Source organism: Leguminivora glycinivorella, chromosome 19 (genome assembly GCF_023078275.1).
Source record: "Leguminivora glycinivorella isolate SPB_JAAS2020 chromosome 19, LegGlyc_1.1, whole genome shotgun sequence".
Lineage (NCBI taxonomy): Eukaryota > Metazoa > Arthropoda > Insecta > Lepidoptera > Tortricidae > Leguminivora > Leguminivora glycinivorella.
The window spans coordinates 6,509,908-6,531,947 of NC_062989.1; the positions used below are offsets into that span (position 1 = coordinate 6,509,908).

Consider the following 22,040-nt stretch of genomic DNA (forward strand, 5'->3'; position numbering starts at 1 on the left):
ATTATATTATAATTAGTTTCCAATTTTATAAAATATATCGAAACCCTAGTTTGAATATAACACTAAAATAATATAAGAAGTTATAAAGTCAGGTAATATACAGATAAAAATACTACTACTATGGGAACCTCATTAACACTGGCAACACGTGCGAGAGGGACACCAGCCCAAACAATGCCCTCTCATGTGGACCGTTTTCGCTAGTCTGATACGATCGACTTTCTGTTTCACTAATAAGGTTCAATTTCGTATGGCAAAAAATGTGATTGAGCTGTCCCCTGTAAAGGTCTTTGAGTTACGCAGAAACGTTCCAATCCATCTGAAATTGTCATTGAAATGAAAGACTTTTGTTTTTCATACAAGGTCTAAAATTTAATGACAATTTAATGTGGATTGAACGTTATTGCGTAACTACGTCCATTTGATAACTTCATTTTATGATTTTATGTCATATTTCGGTTTCCAACCTTAGACTAGTTAACGATGTTGGCTGGGTGAGTATTAGAACATATGGCATCACTATAGGTTTCCCTTATTATGCCCTTTTAAAATATTTATTTTTATTTCATATCCTTGATGAGCCCTTTTAGCAGCAAGGGACAATACTATAAAAGCAGGGAAAATCTATAAAAAATACAGTTGTTTCCCTCACTCAAGGTCGCTTATAAGAGAGTCTAACTCGCTCTTTAGAGTCATGGACTCTTCTCTCTGTTTCAGCACATCATCCTTCAGTCTGTCGACATTAGCCATCAGTAGCGCGTTGCCCTTCTTCAGAGCGTTTACCCTACTCTCGTGTCGCTTAAGCCTAGCCGTCAGGTTGTCCTTCTTTTTCGGTAGTGGAGCGTCCTGAAATGAATAGATAAAAATTTTTGTTTAGTATACTTAGTATGTAGAGAAATACTGTAACTCAAACGCTGTGTGGTCACACAACCCTGATTTCTTCCGCTCGTTTACGTGCCATACATCGTGTGAATCGTGTCACATGATTACGTATATATTGTATAATGTGACATGTGACGGAAACTGCGCGATAGAAACTACGCTCGTATGACTTCACCCTAAGGTCTTTGAGTGTGGAAATGTCCATAAAAGTACAAATTTATGGATTTAAAGTGGCACCCCCAGCTTTCACGGATAACGGGCCATTATCCCCGCCATTTCTTGAGTAGGTACCTATGCTATCCTTAAAAACTAATTACAGTGCAACGCGAAATGGCCCTCTAACAAAGAGCACAATTGTTGACGCTCCGTGGCGATCGAAACGCAGTCTGGTTCTGTCGAGTCACTACAGAAGAGCGATAGGGAGTGAAGCGCTTACAATTCGTAAGAAATGTGACGTTCTACCCGTGACCACGAACATAATGTTATGTTCGAAACGTCGGGCTAAATATAAATGTAAGTGTTTACGCGATTAAGTCCCGTTTTGTTCTAAAATTATGAGTGCAAATCGTGTTAGTCTAAATCAATATAATGTGACGTTGCTTGGATGCCCTGGATTCTTGTGTAGCGAAACTAAAAGCATGGCTTACCTCAGGTTCACTCTCACTCTCCGTCTCGCTCTCGGTGTCCTGCTCTGTCTCAGTTTCAGTCTCCTCTTCCGTCTCACTCTTCTCGTCCTCCTCCTCCTCTTCCTCCGATTCCTCTTCTTCTTCCTCGTCTGAGCCCACTTCTTTCATCATGGCCGCCATCTTGTCTACTTCGCGCTTTAGTTCTTTATATTTCTTCTTCTCGTCCCTGCAAGATTAATAAGGATTTTACAGGTATTTTTTTTAGTAACATGTCCTTACGTTATCCGGCATTTTGCCATTTATCATAGGATCTTAGGGTCCGCTTTGACAACCCAGGTTCTGGTGGTGACAATAGTTTAACGAGAGTGACTGTCATTTGAACTTCCAATCCAGAGGGAAAACTGGGCCCTGTTGAGATTATTTCGGTTTCCTTACGATGTTTTCCTTCACCGAAAAGCGACCGACAACAAATAATATCAAATGACTTATTGGTAACTTATTGGTAGGTTGGATGGAACCCGCCACCTCCGGATTGAAAGTCACACGCTCTTAATACGTGCTCTTACCGCTATGCCACCAAGGATAATAAACATTGAGAAGTAAAACTTCTAACAGTTACAATCAAATTCTACTCACTTCAACGCCAGCTGTTGATTTTTGAGGGACATTTTGAAGGCCATTCTTTCGCGCTTCATAAGGTCCTGTTTTTCTTTTAGGTGTCGGATTTTGTTCCTCATATTGCGTACTTCTTTTTCCATTCGCTTTTGTTTCTTTTCTTCGCTCTCCTCCTAAAATTAGAAATGAGACATTTTTATTACAAAAGTACTAAAATTGTACCTCCATAGTCATCATCAGAGGTCGAACAGGTTGAAATATTCCTAATAATATAAGAATCATATTGTTACATCATATTGTGAGGGAAATAACTCATTATTTCTGAGCTCTGGGCATCATCACTGAGAATAGGTGCCTATTAAATATCAATCTATTTAAAATTATATGGACCATTTTTTTATATATAAATATTGGGGAACACCGAGCCATTTTTTTTCAAAGTTGTCCACTCCACTTTTTTTCCAATCCCATGGGTATTTTTTTCGGCAATTCATACTCAGAATCGAGAGCTCTTTCGATCCTGTTACCGCCATAAAAAATGTATGAAAAAGTGGTAACGGAATGGGAAAAAAACCTTGGGACACTTTTTTTTCCTATTAGGATTGAAAGAGCTCGCGATTCTGAGTGGAAACCACATAAACATTTCCAAATCTAAAAAAAAGTGGGGTGGACAACTTTGAAAAAAATGGCCCACCTTACACAGATCAACCTAGCCCCAAACTACGCAAAGCTTGTACAGTCAACTACAAAGAGATGTATCCACGTTAGTCTTACAAAATGCAGGAACTTTTAAGGTGCGTTTAAACGGCGCGCGATAACGCGAGCCGAGCCCGGCTCGGCTCGTGATCCGGCGCGCCACGCGCCGTTTAAATAGCTACGCTCGGCGCGGCTCGGCTCGGCTCGGCAAAGTTCGCGCGATCCATCACTTGTCGGTTTTTTCGACACGGATCAAAGGCGCGCGCGCCATCTTCGGCTCGGCTCGTGTTAATACGCGCCGTCAAAACAGATGGTACAAAGCGCGCGACAACGGAAGTCGAGTTTTAAGTTTTTTTCGGCGTTTTTATGTGTTCGAAATATGGAGTGGAGCAATGATATGATTCAAAGCTTTATTGAATTATATGAAGAGGAACCATCAATATGGAACCCAAAACATCTAGGGCACAAAAATCGCAACAATGTCCACGATGCGTGGACACGAATCCACCATCGTCTTCTTCGTCTTTCTTTTTGTAGTAAATGTTCACTACCGAGCAAAATAACAGTAGATGCTGCTGCAGCAAGGCGTTTTTGTTTAATTCATATTGCAGAACGGACAAGCGGACGGCGCTTCAACAGCGCGATGTGCCGCCACGCCGCGCGAGCAGGCTATTGTTCTTAAATATTAGAAAGAACTTACTGCCGGTTGACTACCTGTTTTGTACCTAAGTTTTTAATTAGTTACGATAAATAAATAAGATTTGATGATATTAGATTATTATACAAAAGGGAAAGAAGGCACCGTAACGAAGCGTCGCATTCGGTTGCGAGCTTCCCTTGTCAGCTAATGTGGCAAAGAATATCGCTCTGCCATAATTTATTTATTTATTAAAAAACATGTTTACATGACCTTACCTACAGTGTAACCAATGCGTCACGAAACTTAGATAACAAAAACAAAGAGAGAAAAGACAAAAAAAGAGCACAAGAAAAAGAAAACTAATCAATTCATAATCTGATGCCGTAGCCGAATGGTATTTCTGCGACGCGAAACGAAAACGAAACGCCGCGAAAGGTAGTCTGGCTCTGTCGCGCCAAATCGCACGAGCGATAGAGATAGATATCTACGAGCGTTTCTGCCATTCGGCTACGCACCCTGTTAAGTCACCAAAAGCAGACATTGCACCATAAATCGTCTAAAATACACGCTAAGGTCAATGGTAGTATAATACTAGATAACAATCCTTTAGCCTGGAGTGGACATTAGAATCAATCACTCAGAGCCTCTGTTTCCTTTTCCATGTATTCTGGCATTGTCTAAAAAAGATTCTCTATCCGGTTCGAGGGACCATATGGAGAAGCTATAAACAAGAAGGGAACACCATACAGATAAACTTGGCATTACAGAAAAAATAGGACTGATTGAAAAGGTTTGCCGGGAGTATAAAATAAATACCTACAAGCTATACACAGTTGACTTTTTCTTGCTGGCGAACGCGTATCTACACGGACGGCTCGGCTCGCGTAGGATCGTGCTACCTCGCGCCGTGTAAACGCACAGGCTCGCGTTCGTATTGAGCCGAGCCGCATCTACACGGACGGCTCGGCTCGCGTAAGATCGTGCTGACACGCGCCGTTTAAACGCACCTTTAGTGTGCAAAAAATATTTACCCTTGCTTCGTGACATTTTCAGTATCCGACTAATGTTACACAATCAACGATTCGTTTAAAGTCCTGTAATTATGTATCCAACCAAAGTTCCTATGAATGTATATCTGGAACCTTCATTTATTACCTATCACTATGTCGTTACAAATATGTCATATTTCAATATTCTAAAGAAATGTATCCATTTTGAATAGTTTGCCAGACGCCAACAAAGAAGTATAATTTCTATATGCAATGACAAGCCTGCACTGCTTTCGTGAGTTGTCGGTGTCAGTCAGACGTCAAAGCGATCATTGTAATCGCACATAGGTCAAATCTTCTTTATATCAGGTTACGGCACTGACATAGACTAAGAGCTGGCTACGGAAAAAGGCATGCAATTTATAGAGCCACGAAATTTGTCTTGTTAATACGCCTTACTATCATTATCAATAAATCCGGGCGCCTGGCAGCTGTTCAGTGATGTTTGTGGAAGCTACCTAGGAAAATAGGTTTGCAATTTAAATTGCAATTCAACAAACTAACGAAAGGGATTTCTTGGCTATATAAATTGCATACTTATTTTCGTAGCTAGCTCATACACCCACCGCTGAATTTATTAATAACTTTACACTTACTAGACAGATTCCATGGTTCTATAAACTGCATACCTTTTCCGTAGCTAGTTCTCCATCTATACGTTTTTTTTAACGAATAGAAATGGCGAACTGAATTAAGACGCAAGAGGAGTAGTTAATACTCCACTTACAAACGCTACTATCTCCTCCCTGGTTTTTGAAACCCAAAGACCCAAATTTTTAAAAACGGCCTTATTGATTATGGCGGAAAAAAAGTTCAAAATTAAAGTGCAAAATTCAAAATTACTAACAATTAGCAAAAAAAACTAATTAAACAAAAAAGTTCTCAAATTTTGTTCCGATTGATTAAGTTTTGGAGGAGAAAATAAACGAGTGCGGCACCTCGATAGACAACTGTTTTCTATGAACCCAGTTAACAACAAGAGTATATTTAACTAATATTTGAAACCCGGGCCTTTGCTTGTGACCATTCCATTTTAGCTCCTGTTGCCTCTTAACAAACTACGTAAAGAAGACATTTATTTTTTGTTTTCAAATTTGAAAATCTTTTGTTTGGATTCTGTTCTGAATTTAAAGATATTGGCTACATTTCTTTGTAACATTTGGAGTTTATCTTCATTTGTCAATACGCTGAGATAGGCAATAAAAGAGGTTTATAAGTGTAAATTAAGAGGAAACGTAGTCGTATACATCATTGTGGCATATTAAACGAATCGATGATTGTGTAAGCTTTGTCGGATACCGAAAATGTCACGAAGCAAGGGTAAATAATTTTTGCATACTAAAAATTCCTCCATTTTGTAAGACTAACATGGATACATCTCTTTGTAGTTGACTGTACTATGGGTGCTAGGCTACGATATACATACTTATATAGATAAATACATACTCGTACTTATATACATAGAAAACATCCATGATTCAGAACATCATGAACAAATATCTGTGTTCATCACACAAATAAATGCTCTTACCGGGATTCGAACCCGAGACCGCGGCTTAGCAGGCAGGGCCACTACCAACTACGCCCGACCGGTCGCCAATGAAAGCATACATAAAATATTTTTTAAGAAAAAAAAACCGCCTTCCTTTGGGGTTCTGGTGATAAATACTTTCAAATGTTGGATTATGTTATCAATTCGTCTGTATATTTTTTAATGTTTGTTATTCGATATCTCCGTCATTTCTGAACCAATTTTGAAATCTGGATGATTCTGAAGTACTTACAGATGAGAATGATTATCAGAACGGAACTCTAACCAGAGGCGGCTCACTCTTCATCAGCAGTTCCACTGCACCAAATGTCACTGTTCTGGACGTAAGTGCATGCTGTTCTTATAAAAATACCAAAGTCACTATAAGTGTGCCGTTCAGATTTGAGGAGTTCCGTTCTGACCATCATCAGCAGTTCCACTGCACCAAATGTCACTGTTCTGGACGTAAGTGCATGCTGTTCTTATAAAAATACCAAAGTCACTATAAGTGTGCCGTTCAGATTTGAGGAGTTCCATTCTGACCATCATCAGGAGTTCCACTGCACCAAATGTCACTGTTCCGTACGTAAATGCATGCTGTTCCTTTAAAAACACAAAAATCACCATATGTATGCCTTTCAGATTTGAAGAGTTCCCTCGATTTCTCCAGGATCCCATCATCAGAACTGGGTTCTGAGAAAAATGGGACCAATCTGTATGCATATACATTCAATCAAAAAAAAAATTTTAAAATTGGTCCAGTAACGACGGAGATATCGAGGAACAAACATCAAAAAAAAAAACAGACGAAATAGACGCCTTCCTTTGAGATTTGGAAGGCGGTTAAAAACACACCTCTTCAGGCTCCGATTCTTCTTCCATCTCGAAACTTTCATCTCTGGTAACCGAAAGCTGCTTGATTGCGTGACTTGATCTTCTTGAACCCATGTTTGAAGGCATTATTCCCTAGAATGGTGTAAATGTGTGACTTAGATTCATTCTTTATAATATTTACGGAAATAAATTAAAAATCAAAGATTTGTTTTTTATCATGCAATGCGATTCTACATAATTTTTAATTAAAGGAAAAATTCACACCTCCGGCAGGACTCGAACCTGCGACCTATGGCTTTGCCGGAGCCATCTCTCTCACCAACTGAGACACGGAGGCGTCGGAGGCCTGCTGGATGTGTGCGAATTTAGCCATTGCCTTCCCTCAATTCTTAAACGCCTTAGGCCCACTTGCACCAACCACTTAACTCAGGGTTAGTGGGCTGTCAACTGTCAAATTCCATATAAAATGATGGGTAACCCTACATTTTCGTTGGAGCAAGTGGCCCTTAAGGGTGGCGTATAGCGATATCTATCACTCCAGTGCCTGATGTTAATATGCATTCTTACGGGTGTAAGAATGCATATTAACATCAGGCACTGGAGTCTCAATTTGCATTTAAAATTCGCCAGTAACAAATTAACAAAGTGCTAACCCATACTAAATTGGTTTTTTATCATGCAGAAACGTCTGCGAGCGACACTACATATTTTTGACTAAGGGAAAAATGGAAAAATTCACACCTCCGGCAGGACTCGAATCTGCGACCTATGCCTTTGCCGGAGCCATGTCTCTCACCAATTGAGCCACGGAGTCCTGCTGGATGTGTGCGAATTTTTCCAGTGCCTGTTAAGATGCATTCTTACGGGTTTGGCTTAAGAATTTGAGGGAAGGCAATGGATAAATTCGCACACATCCAGTAGGCCTCCGTGGCTCAGTCCAGTAGGTGAGAGCGATGGCTCTGGCAAAGCCATAGCTCGCAGCTTCGAGCCCTGACGGAGGTGTGCTTTATTTCTTTAATTAAAAAATATATTAAAAAGCAAACTTGTTGCGAATAAAAAAGCAACCCATACCTCGTCGGCGCTATTAGTATCAGCGTTAGTAGCAGCAATAATGTTAGTGGATTTAGCGCTTTTCCTTAACTCCTGAGCAGCAGTGGAGTTTACATCAATGTTTAATAACCTACACTCTTTTTCGAAATCCAGTTGTCTCTTCTGATAGAATGACAGTGGTTCTTCGGATTTATATACCTCCTCAACCTGCAAATGTGTTAGTAAAGCTAAGCTGAAGCAGTTATATTAATAAAGAATCATATAACTTTTCTTTAAAACATATAGTTTTGGTTAAAGTAATGAATAGTGTTACCTGTAGTGCTTGTTCTAATTTCTTTTCTAACTCCGCATTCTTTCGTTTTACTTCCTCTAGTTCAGTTAATGCCGTGTCTCGGTCTTCTGCGGCTTGCAGATATTGCTTTTCCAAGTTGTCTGCTGTATCTTTGGCCCTATCTACTTCCATTTTAAGGCTGTTCACCAGTCTTTCATCGTAAGCATCTGTCACTGATATAACCGTCTTGTGTTGTTCTTGTTTAATAATTGCACGTTCTCTTGCCAATTCGGCTTCGAGATTTTGTATCTTCGTCAGCAGTCGTTTGTTTTCTCTTTCTTGAGCTTCCTTATTCCTGAAAAGGTTCAAAGCAATTTTTTTGTAAATTTAGAAAGGATAAACAATCTGTTTTCTTATGACTTATGTTAACAGCAAAGAAAAATTTAATTTATTTATTTTTAGTTATTCGGAGTGCATTTATTTATTGTAGATTTTACCTAAGTTCAATTGCCAGCAACTGTTTTGTTGATTGAAGATCATCTCTCACTTTATCAATATCATCCATCTCATCGATATCTTCTTCTTCTGCACCAGGGACCTGAAATTATTAAGATTATAAGGAACATTATTGCTGGTCTTTATTTCAGGTAGATTTAAATTCAAATCAAGCAAAAAACGCTTACCTCTGCTACTCCTCCTGCTATTGAGACTCCTGAAGGAGACGCAGCTAATAAATTTGCTTGAGACATGGACTTCTGAACCTGTTCTTCAATAGTCATTTGCCTCCTAAACTTCCTTAAACCTTCCAAATTAGGTTTGCTCCTGTCATTTGTTTTCACCTTCTTTAGTTTAATGCCAGTATTGATTTCTTTTAATAGAGCGTTGTGTGAGTTTGGTTTCTCTGATTCAAATATGAATTGGTCTTTGTTTTTCACTACTGACGTTTTTGTAATAATTGGACTCGATCTGCAAAATAAATCAGTTAAGTACTTTAATTTCTGCACGTTTCACATTATTTTGAAAACAAAAAACTAGATAAATAGAAAATATACCTGTCATTGCAAACGACGTGTTTCAATTTTTTTCCTTCTTCTACTTCTTTCATCATGTCACTCCAGTCAGGCCGCTTTCTAGGTCTGCTACGAAGGCCTTCCAACTTTTTCAACTTTTCTGGATCTAATGGAGCTTTCTTGAACTCGGGCGGAGGCGGCATTTTCGGTGGCAATGGTGGCGGCATTGGTGGTGGCGTTGGTTTCAATAAGCCTGTTATAAAGAACATTTTAAGATAAAATTTGAATACAACTACGACGTATTCTCTTTTTTTTGTTAACTTTTTAAAAGAGTGAAGTATGTCTAATTTAACGTTTTACGAATTACGCTAAAAGATAATTAGCTTCTGTGAGATTCCGCAACTTCACTGCACGATTGAGAGTATTTAATTTATCGCCTGTTTAATTTAAACTCAAAATTAGCCATCTTTTGCATATACATGAGTTGTAGTATATTTTGATTGAACTTAAAGAGAAAAACATATCGAACTAGATTAAATTATGCAAAAAACTTATGTATACATCTTTTTTTACATTTTGCACAGACTAAGTTATTAAGTTATACAAATGTGTACGACATAGATACTGTTTTTATTTTTGTTGAAAACATTGTAAATATTTTACTGAAAAGGTCTAATGTGATTAGCGCACCTATTAGTACCGTACAAAAATATGAGATTATTAATTTTTACGAACCCTTAAAAATATTAACTCGATCATCTGTGTAGTCATCCATTTTCACTTTCTTCTTAGATTTTTTCCGAACTATATTTTATAAATCGCTTTATTTTTCAAAACACCACTCCTTCACTTCCTTCGTTTTTTAACAACAATAAATGTTAAGATTTTTTTCAAACCACTACACCACTTTGCATTACACGATAAGTAGGTAATAGCTTAAATGTACACTTTTTAATTTATATAAAGGTTTGAAGGATTCATTTGAATGTATGAGTGTAATACACCGGCGAAGAATCAAATTTTGCACCTGATTCATGCCCGCGATGAACGCGGAACTATCCGTGACTATTTTGGTTGGATTTAGTCTTCTACCTAGGCAGTCTGGCGCATATGAGATGAAGTTAATATTTTAGGTGCGTCGTCTATGAGCCTAGTTAATTTTATTCCTGTAATTTATCTGTGATCCTTACGTGCATTAAACTTTTTTCTACGTACTTATGTGGTATAAGTACGAAGTACCTATCAGTGGCGGGGCGTGAACATTTTCGTTGGTAAAGCCGGAGGGGTTTTTGGCATCTCTTTTGTATGGACTTCTACAGATACTAGAGAATTTTAGGGAACCCGTTGGGAATCGAGTTGTATCGACGCTCCGCCACTGGTACCTATACACTTTCAATATTTTTTTTCTACATATTGTGAAATGCAAATACAAGGATTTATATATTCTAGTATCGGCAAAGAGCTTAAAAGAGTAGCGCTGATTGTTTAGTTAGCTAGCGGCGGTTTTTGGAACTGACTCCATAAGATCGACATAGAAAAAGCCTACATAATGAGGGTTGTGCACTAGCGAATACTTAACCACTGTAGGTACAGAATACAGCATAAAATTAATCCCAAGGAAGAAAAAAAAATGATTTGACTGACAGCAAGTGGCTAGTGGCGCCCCCGAACGTCATAAAATGACAGTTTTCCTCAGCCCCTAATATAAAATTGCCACATCTAACCATTAATGTCATCAAATTGATTGTGCCAATATCGATGACGATTGATCTTGCGCCTGCGCCGATTGAGCGCACTATCTGTCACACACTCTAATTATACTGCAGCGAAAGTGCCACTGTGTCAATGTTGAGTTTCTACTGCACACAACATAAGCAAAAGGAAACTTGGGATTGTTCATTTTTGGATCACGACACTTTAATCTCATTAGTTTGGTTTTGTAAGTTGTGTACAACACTTATTGTTCGATCGTCATTCTGGTGTTTGATTTAGAAATTTAAGATAATAAGATAGAAATCAGAATCTATTTTTTACTTGGCCTATTATTAGTGATCTATTAATATCAAGTAAATAAAGAAATTATTTATGATTACTGTCTTAATGCGTGTACTCGTCTACAAATGTTTTTATTATAGTGCTCTTATTTCTATTGCCAATTTTTTTTGTATATTATGTATTGTGTTATTGTCAAATCCTGAAGAAATTGCGGTAAATAAACCTTGAGTATTTGCTAAAACCAATCTGTTTGGACAAGTAGGAAAAAGTATTGCCATTCAAGACCACAAGTTTAACAGTAATTATATTATATTAACTGTTAGTACTTGAATAATTATAAAGTTATCCGTAAAACTTACTTCTTAAACTTTCATTCTTCGTCAGCGTATGTCCTTTAGGCACTTCATTGAGTGTCTTATCGATGTTCTCCTTGACCCGTTCGTGTAGAGGATCCCTCCATTTCTTGACTGGTTCATCTTTGGATAGCTGCTTTACAAGGGATGGCTTGCGTGGAGGCAGCTGTAAACATTGAGATATAATTATGTGATTGAGAATTTTGTCAAGCAAATAAATATCTCCATCTGGTAAAAATATTAAGATCATGGATCGCTCTCCTATATTTATTATCAGTCCTTAAATGTGTATTTTCGGAACGAAAACCCAATTTGTCGCTTGCTTTGATAAGATATACGTGTAAAGATACAAATGGTAAGCAACAAAGTGGGATCTTTTACTAGATTTGTACACAGTACCTAATACCTATGTCAGTGTAAATACTGTGCCTAAATGTTTAATGTAGATAATTATGTAATTTCTCATAATTCCAATTTGATTGTATTTAGTCAACACATGTTTAATAATAATCATGAATAGTACGGAAATGTGCTCTTTCCTATTTATAAACTCGGTAGTTGGCTAGTTGCGTATGTTATACGTGTAAGCTATAATATTAATAATAATGACGTCCACCAAAAAATAGATCACAGAAGCGGAGCACAAATCAAACATCCGCTAAAACCTCGTGGGCGCAAAATAGATATTTTTGAATATAGTTTTATGTTTTTTTTCTTTCATAAATATTGACATCGTAAAATAGCTACTTAAAAATCTCACAGAAAAAAACGCTACATACAAATGAATGAATGCATATAACCTGAGCATAAGAGGTTAGTGGTTAATAAGATCAGCTGTTGTAGGATTATTCAGTATATTGTGTTAAATGAGTTTGAAATCGAAGTGAAAGTGTTAGATTAGATCCTTGATGCTATGTTTGTTATCAAAGAACACCAAGAGTTCATACACACCTTTGTAGGAGGTTTTTCGATCGGTGGCTTAGTGGCCATTTTTGAGTCTGCTTTCTCTTCTACTTTTGTTGTTTCAGTTTTCTTAAGAAGCGGCTTTGTCTCTGAAGTTTTGCTTGATGAGTTAACACTTTTGTCATTTCTTTTATCATTTGCTGTGCTATTTGTTTTTGATGTACTATTAGGTTTCTTGTCTACTATAGTTACTGACTTATCTTTTGTTTTATCATTATCAATGGTTCTTACACTTCGAAGTGTAGGTCTCTCTGGAGCCTTCTCATTTGAGTTTTTGTCTTCAGTTTTAGGAGACTTATCTACGGATTTCAATGAAGATTTTGTAAATCTAGGCTTTTCATCTGCTGGTCTTGACGCCTTATCAGCAGATTTTGCTGCCGACGGTTTTACAAGTTTTTCTTCAACTGTCTCGGACACTCCGTTTTCTGGTTTTTCAGGCTTTATCGTAGACTGCTTTTTTAAGACCGCTGAAATTTTTTAAATAATTTTTAGAATTCAAAATAAACATATGGCGATACCTTATTTTTAAAACTATACGAATACAACATACATGTACGAAATGTATAACTTGGCTAGATATAATATACATACTTATATGAGTACCTAGGTGAGTTTATGTTTTTTACGGGTAGGTACCTATAGATGTATATGATGCCTTTGCAACATTGCAATATGCACTAAGTATATTTTGTTATTTACTCGCAATACATTTTTGGTTTTAATAACATTTAGTTAAATTGATGGAAGCACGTGTTACGACCCCGATGTGGTGCATTTTGATGGCATTCACGTACGTAAATAAACACACTCGCTGCCAAGATGGCCGGCCTTCGCTATTTTAGCGCGGTTACTTGTCAAACTTTCCTATTTGATGACCGTCAAGATACATTTTTGTAGCCATGAAAACATCATCACCAACATTTAATATAACATTGTATATGACGCTAATATACTTGGCGGTTGTTACAAGTTGCATAATTTAACTCCAAAATTACATAAATTCTTAGAAAAAACATTATTTCTCACGAGATCGACTACTTACTATATACGTACAATACAAGTTCGCTTAGTAAAAGGATTGCAATTTGACTAAGCATCCTACATAATGTGTAACGTGCCAATGTGAACACGAATTACTGAACCCGTAGACGTGAAAAAAAAACAATGTCTAATTTCTGAACACGATTTACTTCTAACCAATTAGTAACACCCACACATAATGAGTTTCTGCCAATAAAGTGGATGTAGAACATGTTTAATTTAAAATCTATTTATCTGACAAAAAATTCACTTGTAAACAAAACAAAAGTTACAGTAATCCCTAAAGGTATCGTGGAAAACCAAACCGGATAGTAATTTTTAATTCAACTGAATATCGTCTAAATCAAAACTTTTGCCGTAACGCCAACATGTTCATTTGTTTTCAAAAAGTCTGTCGTGCCTAAAAATATCTCGAATCGTTGGCGTCGGCCCGCTTAAAATATCTCCTCTTAACATCTTCAACGTTTATTCAAACAGAAAATACGGGACAAAATGTGATCAGTTTTGCATTGATTTAAAACGCATTTTATAGAACATGAACTTAATTAACGAAATAGCTAAAACATAAGCCATTCTATAAATTATATCGATGTATTGGTAGACTCAGAAGAAAATATAGATACGAGTAGGTATGTATATTTTTAGGCTTTGATTAATCACATGTTACAATTTAATGTTTTTTAATAATTATCTTTACCTACTACGGGTTACCCGTAGCGTAGGTTACTTTTTACCTACCATACTTTGGGATTTCGTACAGACCGACTGCGATCCTCGTCTATGCCAATTACGTATTATAAGCTTTTCCCATTTCCGCTTATATGACGCCAATCTTTAGTGTTCAAAGTCTTTTTTTATATCAAACTAAGCTATTTGTCATAGACAACTGGCCACATTTACTCATTGATTATGGATATATAAGAAAAGCTCAAAGTTGTATAAGCAACCATATTGGGTATATTACTTACTAAACAATACATCTATTGTGGATGTGATTTTACCATAAATCCTACCTGCGTTAATACAGTAAAGACACGAAAACTTTTACTTTCACACATGCACTTAAGTGTTACTTTATATACAAAAACGTATCACGAAATTAACAAAATCTGATTGAATTCGCCGATCGTGAACACAAGAACGTCACTCGGTTCCAAACTCCAGACTACCAACTTATGAACCGTTTCTGAGAGTCAATTATTAGTCGTGTCTCCTGCCAAAGTTTCGGGCAGGTGTTGACGTCATTATGCTGTATATCAACACCTATACAAGCTTACAGTAACTAAATTGTATGTGTTTGTAAGCCCACTAGAAAAGCGAGAAAGTTGACGAGTCATTTCTTGTGTGAGCTGCGGCACACTTCATTTCATTATAAGTAAACAGAGTTGAGAAAAATTGTATTGTTCTTCGACGACGTTCCTTAACTGTTTCATCCTTTTTAAGGGATTGTTTACTTTTATTGTTTATCTTGTACAAAAAACACTTATCACTCGCTCTATCATTTGTGTCATAAAAGGTAAATTGACGAAACAAAGTTTAGTAACTGACAAGGATATGTCCCAGGTCCCCTAAGATAGGAAAGGATGTTATTAGAGATCGGACTTTCGGTAGGTAATGGTAAATAACATATGTAGATAGTAGAAATTTTCCATTACTGCTATACATATAGGTATAGGTAGGTTGCATTGGGGTAATTTCGAAGGTCACATAAAAATCACCATTCTTTCCATCATATCAAGATTCGCCTTTTGAAATTACCCGACCATTTCTGTGCTACTGATAGACAGTTCAGCTCACCAAAAATCATTTAATTTTCATAAAGTTGATGAGACAACGCGGTCAGTACCTTTACTGATTGAAGATCGAGTAGTACTTAGAGTATGTACCTGTCTATTTAAGTATACTGAATGCTTCATGAGAGTGTACAGGATAACACATTATATAAATCCTGCTTATATTATACTATCGGTCTATATTTTTAAATTATGTCTATTATGGTAAATAACACTAAAGATGTCAAGTCAAGTGATTAGATTAGATTAGAATATTTCTCATTGAAAATGTATATTGAATTTTACATGTCAGAATAAAATAAAATGCATTCACAAAAAGATCGTCGCTACACAATATCAAAATAATAATAAATTACACCTAATAGGTAGTCTGAAATCGAAATCATTCGATGTCAATAGTAAAATTAAGTATACAGGAAAAAATAAAAAATAAAACAAAATATCAAATAGCAAAAGTGACAAATAGTGTCAAGTTGACTTCGATGACGAGATACACTGACATTTTATCCCACCAGGCGGCGCCTGTGCAAGTGTCTAGGCATGTCACTGTCATTCATATGTGAGAGAGAGAAAAAACATATTATCTTCTCGCTCTCACGTATAAAATTATTTATTTGTGCAATGCAAGTGCAAAGGACTAATAGGGTGGCGCCATCTGTCATAACCTTTGAGTGTGCCTCCTCATTATTACTCCTACATTACGATAACAGCAATGTTTCCAATCGTGACGAACTCCGTTCGCGAAAACTCCGCGTGAGACAGGCACCGGTAACGCACGTCACAATGACGTCGGTGGTCGGTCGTAAACAAATAGAACTACAGTGACAGCTATCTAATTGGAGCACTATGATGTTCTATGCCTTGTTTTAGAACGTGTCTATTTTAATTACGCACGGAATCGCTTCCACACATGAAAATATAATCGAGTAATATAGTCAAAAACGTCAAAACTCGTGGTATTGGCTTAGGGCACAATTTGGTAGTTACAGGTTAAGTATAGCAACGCAACAGATAAAGTTAAGAATATAGAGATTTTATAATATATTTTCATATAATATTTACCCTAATTTAGGGAAATGCGAACGCCCACAGCTGCTTTAATTCAATTCAATTTCAATTTATTTCTTCATAACGAAAGTTACATGTCAATACATATTTAAGTTGCAACTAGAACAGTTTGTCAAGTTGCAATGCGTTATATTTTATTTTTCTGACATATATTACTACCTCAATTAGGCAGTTTATAATAAACAAATCTACTTTGCGTGTGTTCCACCTCTTGACACGAACAAGGGCAGCATCCGATCGGTGTTCTCCTTATATTTCATTAAAGTTCAAAAACGCGCGCAAAAAGTGCACACGCTTGCTATGTAAGCTCTGGAATACCCTAATGGTTTCCATGATGGGAAAGACCAACAAATCATAAATTAAACTGAACGAGTTAAAGATACTTACGCTTCAAAGGTTTAGTCGTTGCTACCGGGGTCGGCTTCTCCACATCAGTCTTGTCAGCCTTAGCTGGTGTCTCCACCGGTTTCAATTTCCTCTGAGTCCATGGTGGGGGGGCTGCAGCGTCCTTGTCTTTCACCCACGGCGGTCTGAAGGTCTCCCGCTTGACCGCCGGTTCCTTGTTTACGCTGCCAATCGGCATCGTGGGCTGTTCAACAAAATGTTTCCGTCATTTCTAAACAAAAACTACTCTTAGAAATGCACACTTGTACGAGTTGTATGTAAAGATAGTGTGATAAATGTGTGTAAAGTTTATGATGCCGTAGCGGCCTTATTCAATTGCGATCTAATGTAGACTCAAAAAAAGATTATCAAGGAACGTTATATTATATAGGATTGTATGTGTTATGTGTACCTAATGTGATAATAAAATAAATATACATTATTATACAAAATATTTCCACCATAGTGAGTGACTTTCATCCAAAAGTACGCTACGTCCCGTCCATTCATTCAATACGTATTATTTTTAACGTGGCCGTCATATGCTCTACGAGTCTTATTATAAACACTCAAAGACGATGAAATGATGTTTTCCAACCATTAGACGTAATCACGCTCGTTTTAAAGAGGAAGCAGATATTATATGTTATTCTCTAATCTCTAGTACGCATCCTCACCAAGCCTAAGCTATTCTATGAGGATTTTACATAAAAATGCTTTTTATTGTGGAAATTAAATTATGTTCTACTCTACTAAAAGAAAGATTGGAACAACGTTAATTAAGCTTAAGTAATGGAATTGGAAAATAGACAAAAGTCTGTAGAGGAAGAGGATATATAACATAAAACAAAAAAGAGACATAACGCCCCCGCGTTTTACTAATGATGACAAGACGACCTAAAACTGTCCAAAAAAATAAATACGTATATAGGTAATATAGGTACCTACAATCCTACATATTTGTAAACACTTGTACTTATTTTAAGATACCTACTTATATACATACCCCCTTATTCATAAACGTACAATACAAAAGGTAAAGTTATCAAGTCGGTAAAGTTCGTCTGTCCCTTTCCGAATTGTTGTGATAGAAAGGGACAAACGAACTTTATCGGCTTGGTAACTTTAGTGTACGTTTATGAATAAGGGGGATAGAAAACATCCATGACTCAGGAACAAATATCTATGCTCGTCACACAAATAAATTCCCATACCGGAATTCGAACCCAGGACAGCGGTTTAGCAGACAAGGTCATTACGTGCTAGGCCAGACTGGTCGTCTAATAAGCAGTATTAAATAAAACTAAAAAACATTGCGTCATATCAAGCTAAGTTTACATCGATTTTGATTATTTTTGACAGTCTCGCCGCGCCGGTGCAATTATTTATTATTTTACACTTCTAATCGCTATGAAATCATGACCTTTTTTAAAATTCCTAAGTTATCTATTGCAGTATACTATATAAATGTAAATTAAGGTATTTTTGTATTAAATAAAATTATAAATTTTAGACTTTACTAAGATCAGTTCCTAAAATTCAAATGATTCAACATTACCATGTGACCTGAGAAATACTTGGCTGGCTATTCGGCTTCATCAAGTATAATGATCTATTGAGCATGACTTATCCCACACATTAGGATTTATTTTGGAAAGCTCTGAACAAGATCAAGGTTTCAAAGCATATGTTGCAAAATATAGGTAATATCTTTTGATTGTTAGGATTTGGTCGGTATAAATATAACTACCTCATCATTCTCTTGACCTCATCCGGTCGGCGCAGCATGTCTTTCTCTTCCATACATCTCTGTCACTCGTCATCTCATCATTAACTTGTTTTAGTTCCATATCATGTCTCACACAGTCCATCCACCTCTTCTTCGGTTTTCCTCTCCCGTTACCTCCACCACCTTCCACATTAATTAAATATAACTACCTATTGAAATATAAAATTGTGTACACATGTTTATAAACTAAGATAAACTAAAGATGTAAATAAACGAATAGGTACTAAAGCCCCAACCGAAGGTTAAAAATGTTTACAGTTCCTGTACGTTATGCCTAAATCTATAATGTATAGGTCTATTATTCAGTTTCAGACTCAACTATGTATCCTTTTCATTACACCTGACAATATTTACGTTTTGGCAAATAAAAGTACCTAAATACCTAATATAAGTATCCTAAATGGGCATTTTAGCGAAAACTTTTCAAAAACCTTTTTTTATAAATTAGGTAAATTTAATGTTTTTCTTACTCAAAATCACAAGCCATCTTACTAAGCGAAAAAAAACATCCCAAATTTAATTTTTCCACTTCGTTACCATTTTTCAAACGTTTTGTACAGCGGTTACAAAGTTGAAAGTATGCAAAATAATAGAAAATTTTAGGATGATTTTTTTATCCTAGATCGAAAGGGCTCGTAATTCTGAGTAGGAAACACATAAAATTTACCTACCTACAGCGGTTACAAAGTTGAAAGTATGCAAAATAATAGAAAAAATTTTTTTTTGGTGATTGTTCTCGCGAAAATGCCCAAATTCGCCTTAACTGCCACCGTCACCATAATGTTACTTTAACTACATTATGTATAATAACTAAGCGGACCGTATGCTTGTTTGCCACCGACGTAGTATAAAAAAAGCAATAAAATCTTCATAATAAAAAAAATGATAACGCTAAGCTGAAGAAAGAAAAAAAAGATTGCCAGGTGAAGATGGGCACCAAACTGAAGGTTTATATTTATAATTGAATAGGTTTTATAACTCTCATTTCCACTCGTAATGAATTGTGAAGTTGATAACTTGGGTTTCGTAAGAAGTCATTCATTTCACCTCCAAATGATCCTAGTATGTTTTACAGCTCCTGGTACTTTTTTCAGCTATCTACCCAGTCTAAAAAAGATTTACCGGCTTTAAGTTTATGATTAGAATGGTCGTCTACTAAGTAGGTATTAAATAAAACTAAAAAACATAGCATCATACCAAGCTAAGTTTACATCGATTTTGACAGTCTCGCCGGTGCAATTATTTATTATTTTAAACCTCTAATCGCTATGAAATTATGACCTTTTTTTTTCAATCGTTGGTCTCTGATATTAAGATTCGTAAGTTACTTATCTATTGCAGTAAACAATATAAATGTAAATTAAGATATTATTGTATAAAATAAAATTATACATTTTATTTAATACAAAAATACCTTTACTTTACTAAGATCAGTTCCTAAAATTCAAATGATTCAACATTACCATGTAACCTGAGAAATACTTGGCTGGCTATTCGGCTTCATCAAGCATAATGATCTATTGAGCATGACTTATCCCATACATTAAGATTTATTTTGGAAAGCTCTGAACAAGATCAAGGTTTAAAAGCATATGCAAAATATAGGTAATATATAGTTACTACTTTTGATTGTTAAGATTTGGTCGGTATAAATATATAACTACCTCATCATTCTCTTGACCTCATCCTAGTTACTTGGGGTCGGCGCAGCATGTCTTTCTCTTCCATACGAGTACATCTCTGTCACTCGTCATCTCATCATTAACTTGTTTTAGATCCATATCATGTCTCACACAGTCCATCCACCTCTTCTTCGGTTTTCCTCTCCCGTTACTTCCACCACCTTCCACATTCATTAAATATAACTACCTATTGAAATATAAAAATGTGTACACAAGTTTATAAACTAAAGATGTAAATAAACGAATAGGTAGGTACTAAAGCCCCAACTGAAGGTTAAAAAGGTTTACAGTTCCTGTACGATAGGCCTAAATCTATAATGTTTAGGTCTATTATTCAGTTTCAGAAGCCAACTATGTATCCTCTTCATTACAGCTGACAATATTTACGTTTTGGCAAATAAAAGTACCTAAATACCTAATATAAGTATCCTAAATGGGCAATTTAGCGAAAACTTTTCAAAAACCTTTTTTTATAAATTAGGTAAATTTAATGTTTTTCTTCCTCAAAATCACAAGCCAATTTTTCACTTCGTTACCATTTTTCAAACGTTTTGTACAGCGGTTACAAAGTTGAAAGTATGCAAAATAATAGAAAATTTTTGGATGATTTTTTGTCTGTTGTTTTTTATTCTAGATCGAAAGGGCTCGTAATTCTGAGTAGGAAACACATAAAATTTACCTACCTTAGAAAAAATATTTTTGGTGATTGTTCTCGCGAAAATGCCCAAATTCGCCTTAACTGCCACCGTCACCATAATGTTACTTTGACTACATTATGTATAATAACTAAGCGGACCGTGTGCTTGTTTGCCACCGACGTAGTATAAAAAAAGCAATAAAATCTTCACAATAAAAAAAAATGATAACGCTAAGCTGAAGAAAGAAAAAAAAGATTGCCAGGTGAAGATGGGCACCAAACTGAAGGTTTATAATTGAATAGGTTTTATAACTCTCATTCCCACTCGTAATTAATTGTGAAGTTGATAACTTGGGTTTCGTAAGAAGTCATTCATTTCACCTCCAAATGATCCTAGTATGTTTTACAGCTCCTGGTACTTTTTTCAGCTAGCCAGTCTAAAAAAGATTTACCGGCTTTAAGTTTATGATTAGAATGGGTTTTATAACCCTTACTACTAATGAATTGTAAATTTTGTAACGAGTTTTTCGTAGAAGTCATTCTTTTCACCTCCAAAATGATCCTAATATGTTTACAGCTCCTAGTACTGTTTTCAGCTACCCAGTTTAAAAAAGATTCACCGGCTTTAGGTATGTATAAGAGCAGAATATCTACAAATACTGACTACACCCCTTCAATTACGATACACCACAACTGTTCACATTCCTTACAGCGTGTTTATACAAAATTTGAAATAAACCCAGCTATTTCTCAGCAGCTGCTTATAGAAACATACTACAAGATTGTGATATGAAGAGTCTTACATAGTCCTGTGTAGTGTTGTGTTATTTACGCACTTCGAAGACACACGTGACACGACACTTTTTTCAACTGATCATATTTTCGGTAACCCGGAAGAGCAACCAGGAGGAATCGTGAGTTTGGGAAGCGATCCCGAGCGCGATCCGCTCTCGACTAGCGGCGGAATTTCATGACAGAACAATCCTCTGGAACTTATAAATAGGTGCGTCAAGACGGCATGAACCATGAAAACTTTTGGGATATTACATTATCTATTTAGTTTCACAAGTTTTGGTAGAAATTTTAAATTATACTAATATTTTAAATATTAGAAATTTGTTTAGTTTCAGA

General features: G+C 36.2%; 1 protein-coding gene across 1 annotated transcript; it reads right to left on the bottom strand.

Annotated features, from left to right (window-relative positions):
* Positions 1 to 299: 299 nt before the first annotated feature.
* On the bottom strand, positions 300 to 21,864 carry LOC125236578 (DNA ligase 1). Its single transcript, XM_048143432.1, has 12 exons — positions 21,713 to 21,864; positions 16,805 to 17,006; positions 12,504 to 12,982; positions 11,559 to 11,718; positions 9,247 to 9,457; positions 8,878 to 9,160; positions 8,692 to 8,792; positions 8,237 to 8,549; positions 6,895 to 7,005; positions 2,145 to 2,296; positions 1,530 to 1,734; positions 300 to 846 (listed from the first exon to the last, which is right to left on the bottom strand). Exons 2-12 carry the CDS (start codon positions 16,998 to 17,000, stop codon positions 649 to 651), a joined length of 2,409 nt encoding a protein of 802 aa, XP_047999389.1. The 5' UTR covers positions 17,001 to 17,006; positions 21,713 to 21,864; the 3' UTR covers positions 300 to 648.
* Between the last annotated feature and the right edge of the window lie 176 nt (positions 21,865 to 22,040).